Consider the following 24,194-nt stretch of genomic DNA (forward strand, 5'->3'; position numbering starts at 1 on the left):
CTTTCTCCCAGCTTGTCTCTTAACTCAGCCGAAAAACAGCAAAACTTTTTGCAACATCACAAATGCCAGAATATCTCAACCTCTACATACCCCCAGATATCTGCATTTTTTGTGTTTTTTTTTTTTTTTTTTTTCTAGAGAGCTCCAAACGATTCCAAGTTTTCCTTTGTATCGCCAAATGCTCTTGGAAGAACATATTGCTCTTCATTTGATGGTACAGGACACGTTTTTCAAAGCATGCCAGAATTATCAAAGCTTGCTAAGGGGAAAAAAAAAATGGAAAAACACAACAAAACTAAAACTGCATTTTGCAGCTTTTATTTAGAAAGTAATGTGACAATTTTGAGAGCTGCATTAGCAACAGAGGTAATTACTGGGGATGAATGGGCCAATTGACTTGGACTAGCTTTCTTTTCCTCCATGCAAAAACCATGAGCCTTTGCACTTGGAGGAACAATTAAACCTGCTTTCAGATAAACCAGTTAGGCTATTACCTGTCATAACAGTTGAAGTCATCTAACCAGCAGCCTTTCTTCACCAGCTCAATGGATCCCGAGTTGTTTCTCCAGGAGGCGTAGCAGTGGAGCCGCTTGTCCTTCTCCCCCTCGCAGCGCTCCACGCCACTCTGGTTGGTCTTCTCCAGCTCCCAGTTGGCGTTGTAGTAAATGCATTCCCTCGTCTCTGCCTCCCCGTGACCTGGTCCTGAAGCAAAATTCAAAGCCTAAGTACGTTCAAGCAACATCATTAACAGATCTCGGGAGACACAGCTCCACGGGGCTTGGCTTTGGGTGATGCACGCGTTAGTATCGCTCTCTACCCTGGATAAAATAAGCATCTCACAGATGTAAACTTCAGTACAGGGTGTTCTCCTTTTCCAGTGGATGTGAAGAACAGAGATCAGGTTTGCCTCAGTTCACACGAGGAGCTTGTGGAGAAGCCAAGAGCCAAACAGAGACCCACAGCTCTCCTCTGGCCCAAGCAACGCACACAACCCTAGCACAGGAGGGTACAAGGTAACCCATACCTAGTTTTTTTTAACCACAGAAATCCTGTTTAGGAACAACAACCTCCCAGCATGCTGCTTGCAGCTTGCTGGGCTGTCACACAATGCAGTTACACACTCCCTCTCCATCACTATTTCAGGAAGCACCACCTAAAAATAAACAGTTTATTATGCAGATAGGACGTAACTGGGAATACATAATATTCAACCTGCAGATCAGAGCCAGACCAATGCTTATTCCTCACTTAGATCCCATTTTGAGCTTATTTTGGTAAGGTGCTGCTAAATGCCACATTTTAAGTTGCAGCTGCCATGGCTCATGCCCCTTTCTACCCAAGCAAGATCTAAAGCAAAAGCAACTCTGTTCCCTGAACAACTTTGGCCACACCAAATGGACCTTTGGCCACCACAAACCAGGGACTCTCGATAGCCTTTTCCTCATACTAACTCTGTACCAAGAAGTTCTTCAGGCCCCCCAAGTGAAAGGATTCCTTCATGGCCACCAGACTGCACAGCACAAACACAATTAGAGATATTAGCAGCTTGAAAAAGGAATCAAGCAAGGGAGCACTGGTATCTCCATGTGAAATATTTTGTCTTAAGTCTTAGAAATTCTCTCTTCAGTTGGAAATACTCTGCTTTGTGACATTTTGATGATTTGTTTAAAATGAGAAGAAGAAGGGAACCAAACACATGAGTTGGAATAGGATGCCCTGAAACATCATCATGAAGCTCATGACTGTGAATCCTGAGGTCCCCAACAGCTATCTCTCTTTGGGCTCGCCTAATCCAAGGCAAGGTCAGATCTGGCCATTATATTGATGGATTGTAGTCACAGAAAATGTAGGTATCTCAATGGAACGTGTTGACAAGTGGGTAAAAAGCATGAATGGCTCCAGCAGGATAGCAAAATGAAAGTGCTGAGCTCCCAGAAGAGCCAGACCTTTGCAAAACACAGAACTACTTTACTGACAGGATAATTTTCTAGTACTTTCTTGACTCTGCTTTCTCCAAAGGTATGCAACATTTAATGTTGAGATTAAAGCAGCTGGGGTCATGTCCGAACAATCTAAATGCAAACTTGTCTGTGATTACTGCTCAACACAGCAAAGCAGGCACTTCTGAAAGGTCTCTAAAAGGTGATTCAGTTTGGCCTTCAGGAAACACCAAGCAGTGAGTGGCTTACAGGCAGCAGAGAGAACACTCAGCCTAGGTCTGGGCACCAGCTCCTGGCCCTGAACACTCTGTAGCATCAGTTGCCCTATCTGAGCACTCATCTACCACTAATTTAAGTACATTCACAGCACCCAGCCAGAGAAGGAAGCTCTACTCTAAGCCCAAGAGCTGAAGCATGTGAACTAAAGGACTTGTTCCAAGTGAACAGGGAGGAAGCCTGACCTGTCTGCACCTTCTGAAGCTGCTACATCTCCAAACTGTTCCCAGAATCAGCTTTCAATTTTGCAGGGATCAGACGTGTGTAGAGCATCTAGGAGATGGCACTTGAGCTAGAGAACGCACTCAAGCTACTGTATGCAGCCCCATCTACTGCACCAGCTTTCAGCTGTCAAGAGGCAGCTAGTAAAGAGTATGCATCATGGAATCACAGGATCCTTTAAGTTGAAAATACCTTCAAGACCATCAAGTCCAACCACCAACCTAAGCTACTGAGTCCCACCACTTAACTAGGTTCCTTAGCATCAAGTCCACACACCTCTTAAATACCGCCAGGGATAGAGACTCCACCTCCTCCCTGGCAGCCCATTCCAATGCCTGCCCATCTTCTCCATGACAAAATTCTTCCTGATATCCAATCTAAACCTCCCCTGGTGCCACTTGGGACCCTTTCCTCATGTCCTGTCACTTGAGGAAAGATGACCCAGCACAGAGCAGGAGCTTCACAAGAACTGCTATTATGGTTACTGCATGGGCTGGGGGTGATGTGCCCAACCTGCTCTGGGTGCCACCACCAGGCCTCAGCGATGGGTAGCTCATGGCATGGAGCAAAGACATCAGACTAGAAAGATCTCTATGCCTTTTGAAGAGGTGTTTGATTCCTCAATAACTCTTCTTCAGGAAGAATGTTTCATCTGCATCGTGGGAGAGACTGGAAGGGAGGAGGGGTAGGAGCAAGTCATAAAGCTGGTTTCAGAAACTGGAAATTATATTCAAAGCACACACGAACAAGAGCTCAATTTCAATAGCACCTGCAGGTTTTATCGGCGCTCGCAAAGCTCCATCTGAGTTTTCCTCTGACAAGTTGCTTACTATAATAAAAACAACCTACCAATATCCCTCAACATGGAACAGTGTCAATATTGACACTCCTTGTTAAAGCCTTGATATTTGTTCTGCTGATACTTACACCATGCTTTGTTAGGGCAGATGAGGGGTTTTTGCTAAATAAGAGTTAAATCAGCAGGAAAGCAAGGGAGCATTGTCTTGTGTGCATGGGGAGGTGGTAACTTTTTATTTATAAAGGAATAAGCAAATATCTTAGCTTCATTGTAATACATAACATGGCTTCCAGCTGATAGCTAACACTCACTATCACCTTCTGGTTCATTCCTCGAAGCACATTTTCTAATATCGTTTCCATCAGCCCAAACCAAATTCTGCTTCAGCACTAGATGGAAATTTCCTCTCCCTCTCCCAGCCAAATCTCCCCGAAAGGAAGGGGATTTAATGAACAGTTTGCCTGGGAAGCAGCCCCAAAACCTAATCCTGGCTCAGCTACCTCTGTGCATAACCTCAAGCAATATTGGGCAGCCTCTGCTTTCTTCACCTGAGATGAGGGCTGACGCAATGCACAAAGCTGCGGGGAGAACTGAGGTTTCCACTGTGCTTTGAAAAGAGAAATTTCAGCCTGCTAAATCCTGAGCTCAGCCCAGGCTCCCTTCCCCCAAGACAGTTGTCTTTTCTGGAACAAGTTTCAGATTAAGAGTAAGATCTGCTTGCAAACACAAAACCCAACTCTGCAAACAGCAACCGCGCCAAGAAAACGGCCTTTCACAGTTTTTTCCCACTATCAAAGTTGAACAAAAGCAAGCACAAAGTTTTGGATGACTAGTACATGTCTGTTTTCCTTAACACCACTCCCAAGGATGCTTGCCTTCAGGAGACACTTGAAGAGCCCGTGTGTTTCCTATCCGCTTTCCAATATTTTTAGTGCATCTTTTGGTGAGCATCCCCAGTATGCTGGGTGCCCAGAGCTGCAGGAAACCCTTCTGCTTGTGCTCAGATAGTCTCAGCAGGAAAAAGCAGGGCTCTGCTTGCCTTCTCCTCCCTGGTGGGGTCACTGGGACATATGTGCCCATTACAGCAGAGCCCCAGAGGTCTGCAAGAAGAACTGGATGGGATTGTCCCAAAATGGGCATGGGAAGCACTTTTCTCCTTCCACTCACACACATCTAATGAATAAATGCAACAAGGGTTGGCTTAGAGCAGAGTGGGCGTCCCTTCATGCACAGCAGCAACAACTGGTTGTAATCTCATGACTCACTCATTTCAGGAATAAAGTCTCAAAGTAGTCTGATTTCTGTGTGATCCTGTGTGGAGTCAGGAGCTGGACTTGATGATCTTTATGGGTCCCTTCCAATTCAGGATATTCTATGATTCTAAATCCTTCTTGAAATCAAAGAAGAATTAAGGCTTCACAAGAGCAGCTGTGATTCTGACATCCCACTGCATGAAGCAAGAGCTTTGGGGATGCTGCGGAGTGGTGATGGTGATGTACCACCAAACCAAAACAGCACTCAGCATGCAAACATTATGATGACAGAGGGAAGCCACCCACCACCAGCTTCTTGACCTCAGCCCCGAGAAGCTGTTGTGAGGTTGGTTCCCTTGGGTCCAAGTCTGCTTGAAAAGAGTGCAGCATCACAAGGGTTTTGCCGAGTAAGACCAGCACCCATCAAGGCAGGTAATGATGGGAAGAGGACTGAAGCACTGTGCAACAACTCCTGCACCTGGGAGCTGCAAGCACAGAGGGAGCTCATTAAAAAGGGTCCTCTTGAACCACAGGACTCCACCCTTGGAACCTTGCTGTTGATCCGAGACTCAAACTCTGCTCTCCTAATGTGGAGCTGCCAACAGATCAGCGGGGCTGTGTCATTATCCGACATCTGCTAAATTACAGCCAGGATCCAAGGTAGCAGCTCTGGGTCTAGGTGTTAGCAGTTGCTGAGCTCCTAGCTCATAATTAGATACGCAGGGAATATCTTCCCCAAGGCTGAAGGCTGCTATAAATCTCAGCTCTTTATCTCTGCCTGTCCCCTTTTTAAAAACTAAAATGAAAGTATATACGAGAAGATGGGATGTGTCAAAATAGTCTGCACAAACACGGAGTGATTTCCCAGACAGCCTGTTTGCCTAACTGTCAAAACCACCGGGCTTTATACACAAAACTGTGTATGCAACTGAAGTTATTTGCAAACACTTGGTTATGTCCCTATATAGCTATTTGTACACGTAATTTTATAATATAAAATGACAGAGATTGTACACTGAATTGGGGTAATTGCCCTCTAATTTGGAGGGTAATTGCATGTAGCAATTAAGCAACTGCAGATGCATTCTTGCATGTGTGATTATGAAAGTCGGGCCCTTTGTTTGAGGTTTGGTTTTGTTTTCAAGAACTATCCCTCAAACCACAGCAGCGTTCAGATGGGCTGGGGAAGAAAAGGTGGCTGGTGCTCACCTGGCCAAGCAGCGCCTACTGGCCACACGCCTGCAGGGATGCTCAGCTCGTCCCACCCCACTGGCCCAAAAGTTATATGCAAGACTGCAGCTCAACGAGATTCAAGCTGTTGACAGCATTTCAGATCACAAAATCAAGCCAGAGGAAGGCTCACAACTGGGAAAGTTTGGGAAACGCTGCTCTAGAGACCACCCAGTTGCATCTCTGCAGAGCCTATAATGAATCCACAATTAGTACGTGTTGCTCCAGCACTTATTCCCCGAGCACAATGATTTCATTCCTGCTGTACTTAAATAATAAGCCTAAATACGTTTTTAGGCAAGGCATCAAACCAGCGATGACATCTGTGGTTAAGTACATAACTGTGCATGAGGATTTAAAAACTCACTGCTTATATCCCTGGCTCTTTCACAAAGCTTTGAAGCAGCACAGCCCCATGTACCAGAAATGAGCTGCTCCGGCCACAACTTCACTGCACCTTTGGGCTGGCAGCCCATCCACATCGCCGTGGACGCTCAGGCACAAACCTCAGGCTCACCCCTTCTGGCCACACGGGTGTAGGAGATCCTCTAAGGCAGGAAGGGGCAGCTCCTCAGCTAATTAAATATCCTGGTTAAAAAAAATCTACTTCTTCCAAAATGTTTTGGCTTTTAAGCCCGATCAGGTAAAACTAGTCCATGAAGCACTGAGAACATCACACCAAGGGAGGATATTACTTTGAATTCTGTTTTCTGTCAATAGATTTGGCATATCCCACGATAAAAGAGCTTGGAGTTTTCTAGTCAATCAATGGTTGTTAATCTATTATCTCAGCATCTATTGCCATGGTAACCTGCAATGATGCCATTGACAACCAGTCTCAAAAGGACAGGAGGCTTTAAGTCATTTTCTTTTAAAATTAAAAAAGGAACTTTAATATTAAGAAATACATCCTCCCTGCTCACCAGGGATGACAGCTCAGGGCTTCTATATTCACACCATGACTCACGCTTCACAGCTTCCATGGACATCTGTGTAGCAATCCCCTTCCCATATATCTCTTTTTTAACTTGGGCTTCAGTCGGTTAAAAGATAACAAGGAAATTATTTCAAAGAATTAGGTCTTTATTGCAATTTTCCTCCAAATTGCCAGTATTGTGAAACAGAGGGAAGTGGTGGAGTCACCAACCCTGGAAATGTTCAAGGAACGTTTAGAGGTTGTGTTGAGGGACATGGTTTAGTGAGAGCTACTGGTGATGGTTGGACGGTTGGACTGGATGATCTTATAGGTCTTTTCCAACCTTGGTCATTCTATGATTCTATGATAGGGAGAGTGCTTTACGAGTCATTACTACCAACTTGGGGAAAGGATGCAGTAAAGATTTAATTCTTCTGAATAGTTTCTCTATTTAGATAGGTTAGATTAGGTACTTTAGATTGAACAGGATGGATAGAAAAGTATCCGGAGAAGGACACACAGGGTCCCAGCTCTACACAAGGCCACAACACCAGACAGGTTCTCGTGTAGGGATGGAACTGAGCAAGATGAGCGTTACTTGGTTTGCTGAGATACAGAGCACGCACACATGTGTGCAGATGATGAGATTAACCTCTTGGCCCAAAGGGGAGGATTGCTCAGGTTTTGTAAATCATTCCTCTGGCCAAAAGGGATCCAAGGAGGTTTGGCCAGGCCAGAGGTGGGACTGGCATGCAGCAGGACAGAAACATTGCCAGCAGTTAATCAATTTTTGGAAGTAGTGCATTTTTATTTTTTTTTTTTTAACTTGAACTCAGCTGGTCATTCTTATATTTTGTCTAAAGAATAGATATTTTAGCTAGCCATTAGAAAAATCCTATTTTGTATCATTTCAGTTAAGGACAAAGCCAAAATGTAATTAGATTTCTCCCTTTGCATTGCTAACTGTATTTGTCTCCCCAAAAATGTTTTAGTTCTTTAATAAAGCCATCAGGGAGATCAATCAGAAGCATTTAATGCCATGGTGCTTCTGCAGTTCATGTTTAAATGCACTCTGGGTCACAAATGAGGCAATTTGGGCAGCAGTGCTCAAATTGGATTAGTAACAATATACAAAAAAAGGCCCTTTTTTTAAAAAAAGAAAAAAATATATATATATTTATATAGACATGCACACATTGCTCTGCTATGCCCAAGAGGATAAAAACAAAATCACAGGATCACTTGAGTTGGAAGGGACCCTTAAAGGCCATCTGGTCCAACTCCCCTGCTATGAACAGGGACACCTACAGCTCCATCATGAAAATGAAGCCAGCCTCAATCAACACAAAGCTTTGCGCCATGTCCCTGCTGTATATGACCAGGTATGGAGCCACTTGTCCCCAGCATGCCACCACCCCAAAGCAAACGTGTGTACAGAATCCTCACCACAAATCCTACCTTGTGAATGCTGACCATTCTTACACTGACCCCCGCTCATTAGGAGACACCTCCTTGCTTCCTCGGTACAACCACACCAAGGAAAAGCTTTGCTCCCTGTAGGATTTCCATAAAGGTTAGTCCAATTTTTCCCTCCAGACCATGAGATTTTGAACACGCACATTGTTTTTCGGGTATTTTTTTCCCCCTAGATTTGTACATCAAGCATTAATGCATTAATTTGTGCATTAAGCAGCCCATTTATTTGGCTTTGGATAGTGACATGGCTCTCTGGCATGAAAAAGGACCCTCATGAGGTATGCACTGTGCAAATAACCTACCGAGAACACTGTCTCAGCCCTCAAACTTTTCAGCCTAAGTGAGAAAATATTAGACTTCAGTGACAATATAAAGATATTTCCAACTATACTCCTGAAAAGATTTTGGCCAGATGCACAAATCACTAAGTCAAAGATGCAGTAAATTCAGAAATGACATTTAAAACTTAATCATTTGTTCTCTTCCGTGTTCCTGGGGAGACAGCATGAGGTCTCGAAAGAGCATGGGAGAAGGAAGTGAAATCATGTATGTTCATAAATATTTTCTCCCCACACACTGAAGTTTTGTAAAGCTTTCAAAGCAAGCCCTGCTCAAGGTGTTTCCTTTGAGGCAAAGGGATGAGGATATGGGAGCATCTCCTTGTGAAGCACAGAGACATCAACAGCAGCAATAACCACAAGGTGTTACCTTTCCAAGCTATTTCACATGTGCCTGCTCCATCCCACCGTCTTCATCCTCCCTCAGATTAATAGAATCACAGAATATGCTGAGTTGGAATGGACCCATAAGGATCATTGAGTTCAACTCCTGGCTCCACACAGGACTACCCAAAATCAGACCAAACATCTGAGAGTGCTGTCATCTGTGGACATGCCCTTTCAGAGCTTCCTATTTCTAAGGTCTCATCCAAACAGGGGCTGATGTGTCTAACACATCACATACACCTAAAATAATGGTGGAACAGCATACCTGCTAAGAGTTTTGGTACCCAAACAGCAGCACCTCGATTCATAATCTACATGTGGCCCTCTGAGATTTATCAGCAGGGACATTTCAAATATGCTTTAAAATGTGCTGAGTCTACTAAGATTGGGCCCCAAGTGCTTTTCTATTGATTCTGCTTGACATTTCCAAATACCACAATTCCAAATTTAATTCACTGGTAATTGGAAAAACTGTAATGCATGTAAATGGACAAGATGATGTTGGAAGTCCAAAAGGTCAGGCATCAGGAAAGCATGCCCCCAAGAACTGAATGATGTTTGTTTGTCTTCTTGTCACCCTCTTCCACTTGAATAATCAAAAGCTTGGAAATGGGCAGTTTTCTCAGCAGGATGGAAGAAGAAAGAAAATAGAATAGTACAGTCTTTCTAAGCTGCCAGGACAGGATTCAAAATCAGTTTTAAACACTATCAAAAACCAAAATCCAAATGCACTGTAGAGATGACTCACTTTGTCAGCAGATTACATGAGTGAGTGTTGAATTCATGAAATAATTAATCTCATAATTCTTTGTCACTAGGTTCTTTTTAGGGTGGTGAGGCAGTGGCACTGCTGCCCAGATTGGTTGTGAATGGCCCATCCCTGGAGGCATTTAAGGCCAGGTTAGATGGGGCCCTGGGCAGCCTGAGCTGGTTGGGAGCAGCCCTGCCCACCGCAGGAGGGTTGGAAATGAATGATCCTTAAGGTCCCTTCCAGCTGTTGAATGATTTATCTAGAAATCAGGTTTCTACAGTTGCCTTCCTGCTGCTCCTTGGCTTTACAGGTGTTTAGCTTCTCCTTCCCAGCCAGGTGAAGGGCAGGGAATGGCAGAGTAAAAGTCTTACCAGGTCTCTCCCTTTCCAGTGCATTAGGTCCAGCCTCAGTTCTACTCTGATGACGAACACTGGAAGGCTGATCTCACCTGGAGTCTCCACTTTATTCCCAAGATGAACCCCAACTTCTCTTTCAGAGGCACAAAGGGCATCAGAAAGAAGAAATGCTGAAGGATCACGCAGAAGATCTTTATGTAGAGCCATGGGTCACAGCTAAGCCCACAGCTCCCTCAGCCTGCTTGGATTCACATGGTCAGTGCTTTGATGTGTAATGAAGCTCTTTTGGGCAAAGAGCATTCCCATATTATAAGACATACAGTACGACTAAATTCCTGTATTCATACTTATGTTCTAGAGTTTTAGGTGCTGGTCCAACCTAAATCACCAATGCTCCAATGACCTCCTACACGTTAGCACAAAGGGGAAAAATACGATGCAAGCAATAGCTCAATTTATAACTGGTGTTACAAGGATGAAGGACAAGCAATTCATTACCACATCCCAATCAGAATTTCCTCAGTTCAGCCCACAACAGTACATATGAAAACACTTGACAACTCCTTGAAGCAAACGATATCTTTGCCTCTTTGCCAGAGTGCACTGGTATTTGAAGAGTTAACAGGCTTTAAGTGAAGAAGGAGGAGGCTGAGCCTAGTGAGAAAGAAAAGGGAGGCAGGAAGAAAAGTGACTCTCTAGCCTTAGCAATCACACACTAGCCTTAAGCCCTCCAAAAGGAAGTAAAGACATTCCTAAAATTCTTCACAGGATGAGAAGCCAGTTGTCAGCTGAATCAGAAGTCCGTTTCTCCAGTCTTTATATTCCTAATGGCAAATCCCACATGAGCAGTTTCAAAAGCCTCTTTTACAATGGAGTATCTCCCGAGTGACTACAGCACATCTAGGACTTGTCTGGTGTTTACAGAAATGTACCTTTCTCCTTTGTGTCCATTAAAAAAAAAAGCAACCATCAAATGACCTGAGGAAGGAATGTAGCACAATCCAATAGCATCATGCAATTTCCACTGATTGTTTCTGTTACAATAAAGAAAAGCACAGAAGAAAAGGCTGGATAACTACAGTGATTCTCTGAAGACAAGTTATAAAAGAGATGCTGAAGAGTTATTATGTAAAGAGAAAAAAAAAATTAAATCACCTTATTAGCTTGTACCTTGATTACACACACTCACCAGTATTTGGATTGCACTCTGAAATATATTTCTGAGCAGAATTGTCCCAGAGAACTGAAACTCAGCCTGCTACAGGGGCAGAAAGCAATAACACAACTGTGTACTCTTGGACAGTTACTCTCCTTCCCAGTCGTTTTACAGTGTTTTCAAGCCATAAGAAAGACTGAAACACTTTGGACCACAGTGCACACACAGCATGGAAGGAGGAGCATTAACCTTCCATCTGTGTCCAAGCTTTCTGGATGATGTGAGCTCTACAGCTCCATCCTGGAAACTGGAGATGTCTCCCCCCACTTTGCCCCTTTCCAGGGTAACTAAGGTCCAATATTACATTAAATGACAATGCAGCAGTGCACTCCCAGATGACTTCCAAACCACAGGTAGGTTCAGGAGTCTCCACAATCCCCATCTCTGAAGCTGCTCCTATGTATTCAGATGATAACATATGAGAAAAAGGAAATGGAGGTGGTCTTGTCTGGGCACTCAGAGGAACATCATGAGTATTTGAAAGGGTTTAGCACTGGAAATGCAATGAGAAACAAGGGGTTGCAGATAGCTGGGTCTCTGAGAGGAAAACAACAAAATATGGTTGGCAGTCTTGATTGCACAACTGCTGTAGTGACAAGGTGGTTTCATAGCACTGGTGATTCACCTTATGTTGAGCTTTACTGGCACTGCTCTACTGCCTGGTTCCACCACAAAGCATCAGCTGCCCTAGGCCATCTTCCTGACATGCCATGCCTTGGTTTACCTGTATATAAATCAACTAGCATAAATACGTGAAGCACTACGTAAGATGTGGCTCGATTTCCAAACTACTGTTTTACACACAGATCTTCCCTCTGCTAAACTGAATAGTCAATGGAGAGACCTCTCCTGCTATCAAAGAGTAGGTCAGACCTTAACAAGGCAAACTATTTCAAAACTTGAAGATGTTTGACATTTCTTTCCCTTTCAATTCTCCAGAATTCAATACGAGGGCAATCAAGGACCAATTCCTCCTTGTTTAAACTACCCTGCAAAAATCACTCAAATGCTCCCACCGGAACATGCAAGATGTTCATATTAGGGTGCAGCTCAATCCTTTCCTTTCTCTTCAACAGCATCATCAGCAAAATGCAATCATCACTCATTGATTTCTCATGAATGGGAAAGGCGCCTGCAGGAGTATGTACACACAGGTCTGGCAGCCACACGTAGATGAGAGAACTCCAACCCTGAACACCTCACTGCTCACACACACCCAGGGACACAGACGTGCAAGATGTTCCCACTTCTCTAATACAAAGACACAGTATGAGACATTGCTGAGCACTCGGTGGGAGAAGAAATGAAAGATGCAATATGATAAATTCCATTTTCTCTAGATTAAAAAAAGAAAAATTAAAATTCCAAGGAAACATCAAAAGTTGCCCTGCAACAACACCAGTTGAGCAATAAAAGCAGTCAGTTAATAGGTTCGAACACATGGTTTTTCAGCCAATTTTTGTGAACTTTGGTTAACGCGCTGCAGCTACCCAAGAAGAGCAAACAAAGCATTAGATAACTTTTCGGAGAGCGCAGGACTGTGCATCTGTTTCACATGGACAAGCAGGTGAATGTATCCGACCCAAGCAAGCAGCTCCAGGCACTGCAGCATATGGAGAGCTCTGCACCTTTCCATATCTTTCTTTTTGAGGTCAGAGGAAAGATAGCGCCATGGGAGAGTTTCAGCCCATCGACACATGTGGACATTTCCCATGGGTACCCATCACACTTCAAATATTCCAATATAAATACTCTAGTACATATTTACACTATTTAATACAACAGCCACAGCAAAGCATAATCTATTCTTACAGCTATCCTAGAGTCCAAAGATATGCACTCTTCTTAATGCTGAATAAAGAGTGGAGAATAAACTTTCTTACTGATCTCATCTGTCTCAGAGTTGGCTCTTACTTTGTAAGGGCGAAACAGCCACAAAGCTGCAGTAAAAGTTGGTAGGATTCAGTTTCAGAACAGATAAGGAGAAAGTGGTTCCTCAGGAAAAGGGCAGGTGATGTGGTGAACCCCTTCCTAGAGGATGCACTGCTGCAGGTTTCCATGAGCTTAAGGGAACACTGGATGAACTTATGGCAATAAGATGGGGACAGGCCACTGGGCTGGGTGTGTTTTTGTTCTGGCCCATTCTGGCCAACATATGTTTGGCCTTACTCAAAATCCTCAAACTGAAAAACACCAATTGCTGAGGTAAGGACATGAGCTACCTTACAGAGTTTGTCCCGCTCCCCTTCAGACCAAGGCTTTTAACGTTCCATGCGGCAAGGATGGTCCTTGCTCCATTAAAAAGGAAAGTACGCAACAGTCATCAACAACAATGTAATACACATTAACAACACATCATAAATGACCTTTACATTGGAGCTGAGAAAGCTGCTTGTGCCCACCTCCATGCATCCTTCATACAACCACAGAATCATAGAATGGCCTGGGTTGAAAAGGACCACAACGATCATCTAGTTTCAAGCCCCTTGCTATGTGCAGGGTCACCAACCACCAGACCAGGCTGCCCGGAGCCACATCCAGCCTGGCCTTGAATGTCTCCAGGGATGGGGCATCCACAACCTCCCTGGGCAACCTGTTCCAGTGCATCACCACCCTCTGGGTGAAAAACTTCCTCCTAATAACTAACCTAAACCTCCCGTCTCAGTTGAAAACCATTCCCCCTTATCCTATCACTACCCACCCTCATATGCAGCTGTTCCCCCTCCTGTTTATACGCTCCGTTCAAGTACTGGAAGGCCACAATGAGGTCTCCCCAGAACCTTCTCTTCTCCAAGCTAAACAAGCCCAGTTCCCTCTACCTTTCCCCATAGGAGAGGTGCTCCAGCAATTTAGTGGCCCTAAGATATCCTGGAAGAAGACATTACCAAGAGTTGATGACTCAAATTGGATAGTCTCCATCCCACTTTTTTTCCAGTACAGTGAAGACTATGTGTTAGTTGTGCTGATCTAAGCCACACATTTAGTGAAAATTTAACTCCTGTCCCTGTGCCACTGTTTTTTAGCAAGGAGATGAGTAAGATCTTTCTTCTTAGAAGAGGACTAGTCCCATCTTTAAGCTATAGCCTCAGGCACGGATGGATGCAGGTAGGAAGCAGAGCCCCATGCACAGGTGTGAGAAGCAGAAGCACAACGCATACAAAGTCCAGGCAGCAGAATCACTCGTGGAGTAAAAATAACATGTGCATCCGTTTACACTGTACAATTACAATTTCAAAAGAAAAAAAGTGTGAGGAAATGTTTTTGAAGACAGCCAGGAACGTTTTGCAAGGACAGCTGACTCAAGCCCTCGATCTGGCTGTTTAGCTGATGACTGGAAAACAGCCCTGGCTATGTTTATTCTTTAGACAAAGTCCAGCTAAAAATGCATCCAGGCTTAAATAATCTGTGTAACAATGACCTCAGAATCCCAAATACAACATTGCATTATATGCAGGTTTCCCAACAGCACAAAGCATTGTCAGGGCTAATCCCCAGCTTTCCCCTTTTGACGTACACTTTGCCAACACAGCGTTCTCCTCTTTGCACCATCACGGCTGCTTTTGGATGTAATACACTATTCCAGTTCTATTTGCATTTCAATATGGCCCCAAGGGCTTAACGTACATCTGGTCCTCACTGAGTTATAGTCTCTTCCGAAGAGGCTATCGCTGGAACGGGGCGAGACAAAGGATTCTACGCATATCGCGCAGCCTGGAGCACTATCGAGCACAGCTCCTGCATCCCCATCTGAACCTCCGTGTACCCCTTGCAGCTCTCTGTCCCAGCAGTGCTTTACAAAGGGCAGCATATGTCCTTATGCTGGTGTCACGGGTGCGGAGAATGGGAGGGAGGAGGCGCAGCTCCAAGCCTGACGTTACGCATCGGATCAGGAATGAGCCACTAGGAACATTTGACTCGTCAATGTCAGAAGATCCCAAACTTTCCATGCTATCCAGTCAACAAAAGCTTAACTTAAGACACTTTAACATGGCTTGGGAAGTACAGCTGTCGCCCACAGATTTCTGGCTTTATATCCATCCCTCGTTATAACTGCCCTTGCATCATCCCATGAATGTGGTGAGCATCATCTCTGCTGGGAAAGAACTTCATGCGTTTGTAAGGAGTTTTGCAGGGGCTCAGCAACACAGATTGTAACGCTGTCATCTCTCCATCTTTAAAATAAATATATAATATTCTAAGCAAGGACACATATCAAAGAGCACAGGATGCAGTGCAATGACTCATGCAACCGGCAAAGTATAAAATTGGCTGCATGCATGCCCGCATAGGGCATTCTGCAGCTCTTCCTATAATTAGTCCTTCAGATGCTAGAGGGGAAAGTAACAAATTCAAAGAGGTTCCACTTCCCAATTATTCACATATTTCCAAATCAAATGGTTGTCTGTCAGAGAGCAACATGCCATTGCCCTAGGATATCAAAATGCAAACTGAAAACTCTCTCCAGGAACAGGATTTGCTTTCATTACATTTATATCACCTAATTCATTTTAAGATTATATATAATTAGTCTCTCTTTTCATTCCTTCTCCCCTCCCCCCCCATAATTCAGTATTCTCTCCTAAGCAATTTCAGAACATACCACACATGCCAATGGCTCTTCTAAATCTCCTGCCTTTCAAATGATTTCAGGGGTTTTTTTTAAGCATATTTTTTCCTTTAAATCCTCAGACCTTTGAGGTATGCATTATGCTTCTGTGAGGTTTTACTTATTTGTTTAAGCACACACCTCTGAGGAACTTTCACCTTCACTTTTCATTTGCCTGAGATCATGAATCACCCTCCATAACATTTCAATGCTGGTTTCCATCACCCTTGGACTACCGCATTGTCTACACCTGAATCTCTCCACTTTCATTTCAAATCCTCCCAAACTGGGCAGCTTTACAGAAACACAGCCCCATACTCTTTGTAATGCTGTATGCACGCACGCCCACCGTGGCTTTAGCAAGGAAGCAGATACCTGCTGCCAAACCATGGACCTGGGAACTCACAAGGGTTATGGGGAAGCACGGTCCCATTACTCTCCCAGGTGCAGACAGGATTTGTTCTGTTCTCACATAGAGTTTCTCCTTCCCGCCTTACGTGGGGCAAAAGCTGCTAGCAGAGGGAAGATGCCTCAGCCACCTGGTCGAAGCACAGTGCACATTAAACCAAGCAGGTAAACCAGATGCAGAGTTTGACACGAGATCATAGAAGCACAGAATCACCTACGATGGAAAAGACCTTCAAGATGACCAACCATCAGCCTGGCCTACCTGATCCCATCACTAAACAGTGTCTCTTAGCACCATGCTCACACATCTCCTAAATCCCTCCAGGGTCAGACAAAGCCACTACGCGTGGGTCTCTTTCCCAATCTGAGCAATAAGTCATTGCAGCATCGTTCCCAACGAAGAACACTTTCCTTGCTGTAGAGCAGAGTGAGCATCCTGAGCAAGGCTTTCAGCAATGCATGAGGGGACTCCTGAGATGCTCGAGTTATTTCTGACCAGCTATGAGTACAAAGGAGTTATTTCAGGACTATTAATTTTTTGTAACGAGGAAGGAGGAGGCTTTTTCTCTAGCAGGGAGAGATGGCATTTGCTGCTGCTTCCCGCTGGGCTTCAGCCTTCTGCTGTGATTTCCCTGAATTCAGGGGAAAGTCACATTGATCAGCAGTCATTTTAGTGCACATCATGTTGGGCCCAGATGAAAAGCAAGGATTTCTATCGGATGTGGACCAGCTCAGTACTAAAATAAGGAATATACCTGGTGGGCCACCACCATCAGCCCACCACCACGGTGCCACTCTGTCCAGCCAGGCAGCTCTCAGTGAAAGCAGACAGCAGGTTCTACTAAGCCACAATTATCCATTCACCTATGGCAGGGACAGGTCACAGGGGTGTGATGACTCTTATTATTCTTGGATTCTATTTCCACCTCCTCCAGTTCTGCTCGTTCCCCACCACTCACACTGTGATGGATGGACACCTGAAATCTTCCCTTTCCAGGGCAGCAAAGCCTGGGTAACTGCACCCTTTTGTAGTGAAGTTGTGGTTTTCAGAACAAGCTCTTGGGGTTCTTCCCATTCATAAAAGCAATTTATACAAAATACCCCAAGAAAACAAGAGAAGTGCCACCTCATTCTCAGCTGGCTCCAGCTGTGACCTCTGCAGTGTGCTCCGGGATGGGTGCTCCTTAGCACCCAGGCTTTGTGCCTCCTTACATAGCCAGGAAAATAATACTGCAGCTCTGAGCTCGATTAACTCTCAGCCTGGATGTAGAAATCACTGGTGTTTTGCAAGCTGCTTGCCCTCAACTGGAAAGCAAAGGTGCTATTATCCCTCCCTCCCAGTCCTCAGATATGACTGACACATCAGCTGCAAGGGATTTTCCATATCACGGACTCCCTCTCCAAATTGCAGCCCGCAATTGCTGGTTGCAATCACTCGGTGGCTTCTGTGCACATGGGGCTGCTGCAGCAGCCGAATATCCGCTAGCAAACATGCTTATTTTAGAACAACACTGTTTTGTTGCAGTTTACCCCTGTGGATAGATTGCGATGAAATAATGCAGGTTAAAAATAGGAAGCCCACATTTGCATAGTCATTTAGGAGTAGCTATTACCCATTTATTTCGTATTGCATTTTGTTTTCAATAGCACATCTGACCAAATCATTGGCTTCAGTGCTCAAGAGCAGGGAAGGGAACAAGTTCCTGCTAATAGTTTCTGCATTCAGGAACTAGTAACACTTTAAACCAGGTAGGCAAACATGAATGAGAGCATTACAACAGCAGTCCAAAGAGCTCTTCCTAGGGCAGCATCCAAAGCATTTCTGGCAGCAAGACGTTATGTGACACACGCAACATGCTCAAGTTTTTCCTTCCAGGAGCAAAGCCAAGGTGGGATGGGGAGAAGGGAGGCAGTATCAGCTCACTGGTGAGATCCGGGGGCAGCTCACACTGAGGCTGCAGCAGCCTGGTCCCATTGCAGCAGCAGTACTCCCACAGAGACACCATAGAGCACATCACTCGAGGCTACCTTCTATAGCTAGGCTGAGCTATATCAAGGCTAGAGCCAATTAAGAACAAAGCACACAGCTCTTGGGCTTTTATTTTCCCGACTCTTCCCAACACTTCTAACAGTGCTGTTTCCCTGGGTTAAGGTACTCTTTGTGACTCACCCTACTGCCTTTCCAGGCATCACAACAAACTACACAGAGCATGTCAGGTTGCCAGCTTTGAGCATACAAACACCCACTGTTCCCCAGAGCTTATCTGTATAGGAAACCCCAGCCCCAGCTCCAGGGATGCTGACTGCGTCTTTCCACCATACAGCCAAACAAGATGGTGTCCAAGTTGCACTGAGTCAAGGTCTTTCATTCCTAGCCATCATCGCTGCAGCAGGATAACAAACGACAGGCTGCTGCAGAACTGAAGCACAAAGCCCCCAGGAATCCCGCCTCTCTGCTGCTACACACAAAATCGTGCTTTCAAAGAGCAGCGTGCAGCCTGATCAAAGCGTGCATGCACGTCCCTGCGGACCTGAGCAGCTCTGGGAGGGGTTTCCCATGGCCCTCAGCAGCTATCTCCCCTGGCTGCTGGAAGCAGGGCTGACTCAATCCTGAGTGCTTTAGGGAAATCCCGCCTTGCAAGTCATCTGCCTAAGGGACAGCGAGAACAGAGCACGGCACAGCAGTGCTAGAAAGCAAGCGACTCTTCCTCATGCATTTCAATGCTCAGTAAAGCTTAGTGAAGGCGCAGTGTGATTTCTACAGCACGGCAGGAATCCCAAACTCAGTGCATCCTCAGTAGGAGATTAGGAACTGCCTTTTTTTTTTTCTTTCTTTCTCCTAAAGAAGTCATATGCAGCAGCCAGATGTGGCTCCCAGGCATCTCCTTCAGCTGCAACACTCATCTTTCCCCCATTACCCTAAGACTGTGTCACGGAGTTACCTAGATAGATCTGTGCCCGTGACAGGGGGCCGGTAGGCTTGTGGGCCCCCCTCCCCCTTCACTTCCCGAGAAAAACGAAGCGGTGGCAACAATCTAAGAAGGAGAACTTATTTTACTAACTATGATGTTGAGATGCAAGATGACACGATACAATACAATCTAATTGGGAGTAAGTATAATAAACCAAATGGAATGAGGGAGAGAGAGCGAAAGAGCGATAGAGAGGGAGAGAGAGAGAGAGTGAGAGAGTTTCCGAAACCGAAAGCCTTACTTGATGAAGGCGCCCGGCTTGGAAAGCACACCCACTCCTCTCCCGGCAGCAAGCGAAAGTGAAGAAGCACCGCGCGCAACCAGATGACGTATCTTCCGTGATGTGTCTTCCTTCTCTGACCGTGAGGTCCTCTGGGATACGTAGTTCTTCTCTTTTGTCCATGATGTTATGATGTGGAATACCAATAGCGAAGTTACAAAACCATGACATTCCACCCCTTATTCTACATCATTATATCATGCTTAATACATATACATAGAACTACTGACTGCACTCCCCCAACATCAAATTCCCTTGTGGTACACATTGAACGTCCCCATCTTTCTGCATCACCCACCAAGTGGAGCCAGGTCCCTGGGCAAAAACAGTTCCACGGAGAGGTCTGCCCTTTCCAGAGGCTGGAAGGACCCAAACTGCTTTTCCCAACATGCTCTTTACATGTACTACAGGGACCTTATCTCCCTCTACAGTATGTAGGGAGCTGGAATGGGTAGGACCATCACGATTGATAGATCCCCTGGTGTTGACCAACCAGGTGGCTTCTGCCAGATGCTTCTCCCAGTGCTTAAATGTTCCACCGCCCATTGCCTTCAGCATAGTTTTTAACAACCCATTGTATCGTTCAATCTTACCAGAAGCTGGTGCATGATAGGGAATATGATAAATCCATTCAATGCCATGTTCTTTGGCCCAAGTATTTATAAGAGAATTTTTAAAATGAGTCCCATTATCTGATTCAATTCTTTCTGGGGTGCCATGTCGCCACAGAACTTGTTTCTCCAGACCTAATATGGTATTTCTGGCGGTAGCATGGGGTACTGCATATGTTTCAAGCCACCCAGTGGTCGCTTCCACCATGGTGAGCACATAATGCTTACCATTGCAGGATCGTGGCAAGGTGATATAGTCAATCTGCCACGCCTCCCCATATTTATACTTTTGCCATCGCCCTTCCTCCCAGAGAGGTTTCATCCTCTTGGCTTGTTTGATTATGGCGCATGTTTCACAGTCATGAATAACTTGTGCAATAGCATCCATAGTTAAGTCCACCCCTCGGTCTCTAGCCCACTTATACGTTGCATCTCTCCCTTGATGGCCCGAGGTCTCATGGGCCCACCGAGCTAGAAATAATTCACCCTTGTTCTGCCAGTCCAAGTCTATTTGAGCCACCTCAATTTTGGCTGCCTGATCTACGTGATGGTTATTTTTCTGTTCTTCCGTAGCCCGACTCTTGGGCACATGAGCATCTACGTGGCGCACCTTTACCACCATATTCTTTATTCGGGCAGCAATGTCTTTCCACAGTTCAGCAGACCAAATAGGTTTACCTCTCCGTTGCCAGTTATTTTGCTCCCACTGCTGTAACCACCCCCATAAGGCATTCGCCACCATCCATGAATCAGTATAAAGATAAAGCACTGGCCACCCCTCCCGTTCAGCGACATCTAAGGCTAGTTGGACAGCCTTGACCTCTGCAAACTGACTTGATTCTCCTTTTCCTTCAGTGGCCTCTGCAACTTGTCGCACGGGGCTCCACACAGCAGCTTTCCATCTGCGATACTTCCCAACAATACGACACGATCCATCTGTGAACAGGGCATATTTCTTTTCATTTCCTGGTAGTTCATTATATGGTGGGGCCTCTTTGGCACGTGATACCTCTTCTCCTGGTGATGTTTCAAACTTTTTACCTTCAGGCCAGTCCATGATCACCTCTAAGATTCCTGGACGACTGAAGTTCCCCATTCGAGCTCGTTGTGTAATCAGTGCAATCCACTTGCTCCAAGTGGCATCAGTAGCATGATGGGTGGAGGGAATCTTTCCTTTAAACATCCAGTTCAGCACTGGCAGTCGAGGTGCCAGGAGGAGCTGCGTCTCAGTACCGACTACTTCGGAAGCAGCCCTAACCCCCTCATACGCGGCTAAGATTTCCTTCTCAGTTGGGGTGTAGCACTCTTCAGACCCCCTGTATGCTCGACTCCAGAATCCCAGGGGTCGGCCTCGGGTCTCCCCTGAGGTTCTTTGCCACAAGCTCCAGGTGGGACCTTTCTCTCCAGCAGCAGTGTAGAGGATGTTCTTTACATCCTGTCCCGTCCGTACTGGCCCCAGAGCCACGGCACGGGCTATCTCATGTTTGATCTGCTCAAAAGCCTGCTGCTGTTCAGGACCCCATGTAAAATCATTCTTCTTCCGCGTCACTTGATACAGGGGGCTTACAATAAGGCTATAGTTTGGAACATGCATCCTCCAAAAGCCCACTACACCCAGAAAAGATTGTGTCTCTTTCTTATTAATGGGTGGAGACATGGCAGTGATTTTGTCAATCACATCTGCTGGGATGTGACGGCGCCCATCTTGCCACTTTATACCTAGGAACTGAATCTCCTGGGCAGGTCCTTTCACTTTGCTTCGCTTAATAGCAAAACCAGCTTGCAGAAGAATTTGGATTATTTGCTCTCCTTTCTTAAAAACATCTTCTGCTGTATCGCCCCACACAACAATATCATCAATGTATTGCAGATGCTCAGGAGCACTGCCCTGTTCCAATACAGTTTGGATTAATCCGTGGCAAATGGTTGGGCTGTGTTTCCACCCCTGGGGCAAACGGTTCCAAGTATACTGAATGCCCCTCCAGGTGAAGGCGAACTGTGGCCTGCACTCTCTGGCCAGAGGAATGGAAAAGAAGGCATTAGCGATGTCAATGGTGGCATACCACTTGGCTGCTTTTGACTCCAATTCATATTGGAGTTCTAGCATGTCCGGCACAGCAGCACTCAGCGGGGGTGTGACTTCATTCAGGCCACGGTAGTCTACCGTCAGCCTCCATTCTCCACTGGCTTTACGCACTGGCCATATGGGGCTGTTAAAAGGTGAATGGGTTCTGCTGATCACTCCTTGACTTTCTAGTTGACGAATCAACTTATGAATAGGGAGCAAGGAATCCCTGTTGGTTCGATACTGCCGTCTATGCACTGCTTTTGTGGCAATTGGTACCTGCTGCTCTTTTACTTGCAGCAACCCCACAGCAGACGGATCTTCTGACAGGCCAGGCAAAACAGATAGCTGCTTAATGTTGTCTGTATCTACAGCAGCTATTCCAAAGGCCCATCGATACCCCTTAGGATCCTTGAAATGCCCCCTTCTGAGGTAATCAATACCCAGTATGCATGGAGCCCCTGGGCCAGTCACAATAGGATGCTTTTGCCAGTCTTTACCAGTGAGGCTTATTTTGGCCTCCAACACAGTCAGTTCTTGAGAACCCCCAGTCACTCCAGAAATATGGACTGATTCTGTCCCTTCATGATTCGAGGGCATTAGAGTGCACTGTGCACCGGTATCCACCAATGCCTTATATTTCTGTGGTTCTGATGTGCCAGGCCATCGGATCCACACAGTCCAATAAACTCTGTTATCCCTCTCCCTCCCCTGACTGAGGGCAGGGCCCCTCTATTCATTACCTGTGGTAACTGGAGCAACTACACTGGTGGTTGGTCTGTTCTGTAATTCTCTCACCCGTGCTCGCAGTACGGGAGTATCTTGATCGTGCCACTTCCTCATATCTTCTCCATGGTCACGGAGATAACGCCACAAGGCAACACGCGAAGCCGTCCTGTTGTTGTTTCTCACTCGAGCAGGAAAGCGTTTGCCTTCGGTAGCTGAAATTTTTGATGTTACAGGTGAGGAGGGGGATCCATCTTCTTTAATTAATTGGATTTTCATTAGTTTAATAAGCTCTTTCATTAGGCCCCTTTGCTTATCTTGATCGTCGTCAAACGTTTCCGATACTATTACGGGTTCTACAGGTTCATCACGATTAATCAATAGGGACATCTGCTCTTCTACATCACCCAGTCTGTTTGCTAACTCTGTGACGGCTGAAATGGAAACGTGGGTTGGGGGTAGATGCTGCTCATAGTTTTGGAGTGTAAGAATCAATTCGAAGACTAGGGGTCTTCTCTGTTGGTCCTCGTATCTGTGGAATGTGGCTAATAGTGTGGGGGCGTATCTGTCTGGTGCTGCTCTCGTAAGTTTTTGCCATATTTCAGGTGTTGTCCTCACTCTCTCCGGATCATGGTTTTGGCGTGGATCATTAGGAACAAAATTAGACTCATATAGCATTTCCACCAGGGCTATTTCCCTCAAATACTGGATACCTCTCTCAATTGTATTCCATGTTTTCTTTGCAGGCTGCAGAAGTTCTTTGTAGGGATACCTTTCCTTCACAGCTATTAGTATTCGGTCCCAGAGGGTTGCAGCTTCATCCAAACATCTACTAATTGCTCTGTCGATGGATTTGTCTCCGGCAATGTCTCCTAATTGGCGTGCTTCATTACCATCTAGAGACAAGCTACTGGCCCCACTATCCCAACAACGAAGCAACCAGGTGACAACAGTTTCATTCGGGCGTCGTTCAAATTCCTTTCTTGAGCTTATGATCTCAGACATCTTGAGAGGTCGACGAACAGTAATAGAGATCTCCTCTTCATCGCTGTCCTCTTCGTGCCTCTTAGTTTTTGCTTTTGCTTTTCTTGGTTCTGAGGAAGTCCCCTCACCTGGATCTTCCTCTACCACCTCCTCTTCCACTTCCTCTCCTTCTTCTTCTTCTTCCTTTTTTCGCTCTAGACGTGAGGACACCCGCTTCCATTTCTTGCCTTCTACAGGGGCTACTGACACTGTTACTGGTGTCTGTTGTGACTGATCAGGTCTGACTTGGAGATTTCCCCCTTCGGCTTGCACCTCCGCTCGGAAACTGTCTCTCTCCAGAACAGTACTGTACAGGGCGCGGTAGGCACAAGCCAAGCCCCAG

The 24,194-nt window shown here is 45.6% G+C and overlaps 1 protein-coding gene across 1 annotated transcript in view; it reads right to left on the minus strand.

Annotated features, from left to right (window-relative positions):
• The window catches only part of ACVR2B (activin A receptor type 2B), a 125,940-nt gene that overhangs the window by 47,144 nt on the left and 54,602 nt on the right, over positions 1 to 24,194 (minus strand). Inside the window, exon 2 of the mRNA NM_204317.2 lies at positions 495 to 702. Within this exon, the coding sequence (NP_989648.1) occupies positions 495 to 702 (208 nt within the window). The remainder of the gene's footprint in view (positions 1 to 494; positions 703 to 24,194) is intronic.

The sequence above is a fragment of the Gallus gallus genome, chromosome 2 (genome assembly GCF_016699485.2).
Source record: "Gallus gallus isolate bGalGal1 chromosome 2, bGalGal1.mat.broiler.GRCg7b, whole genome shotgun sequence".
In the NCBI taxonomy this organism is placed as follows: Eukaryota; Metazoa; Chordata; class Aves; order Galliformes; family Phasianidae; genus Gallus; species Gallus gallus.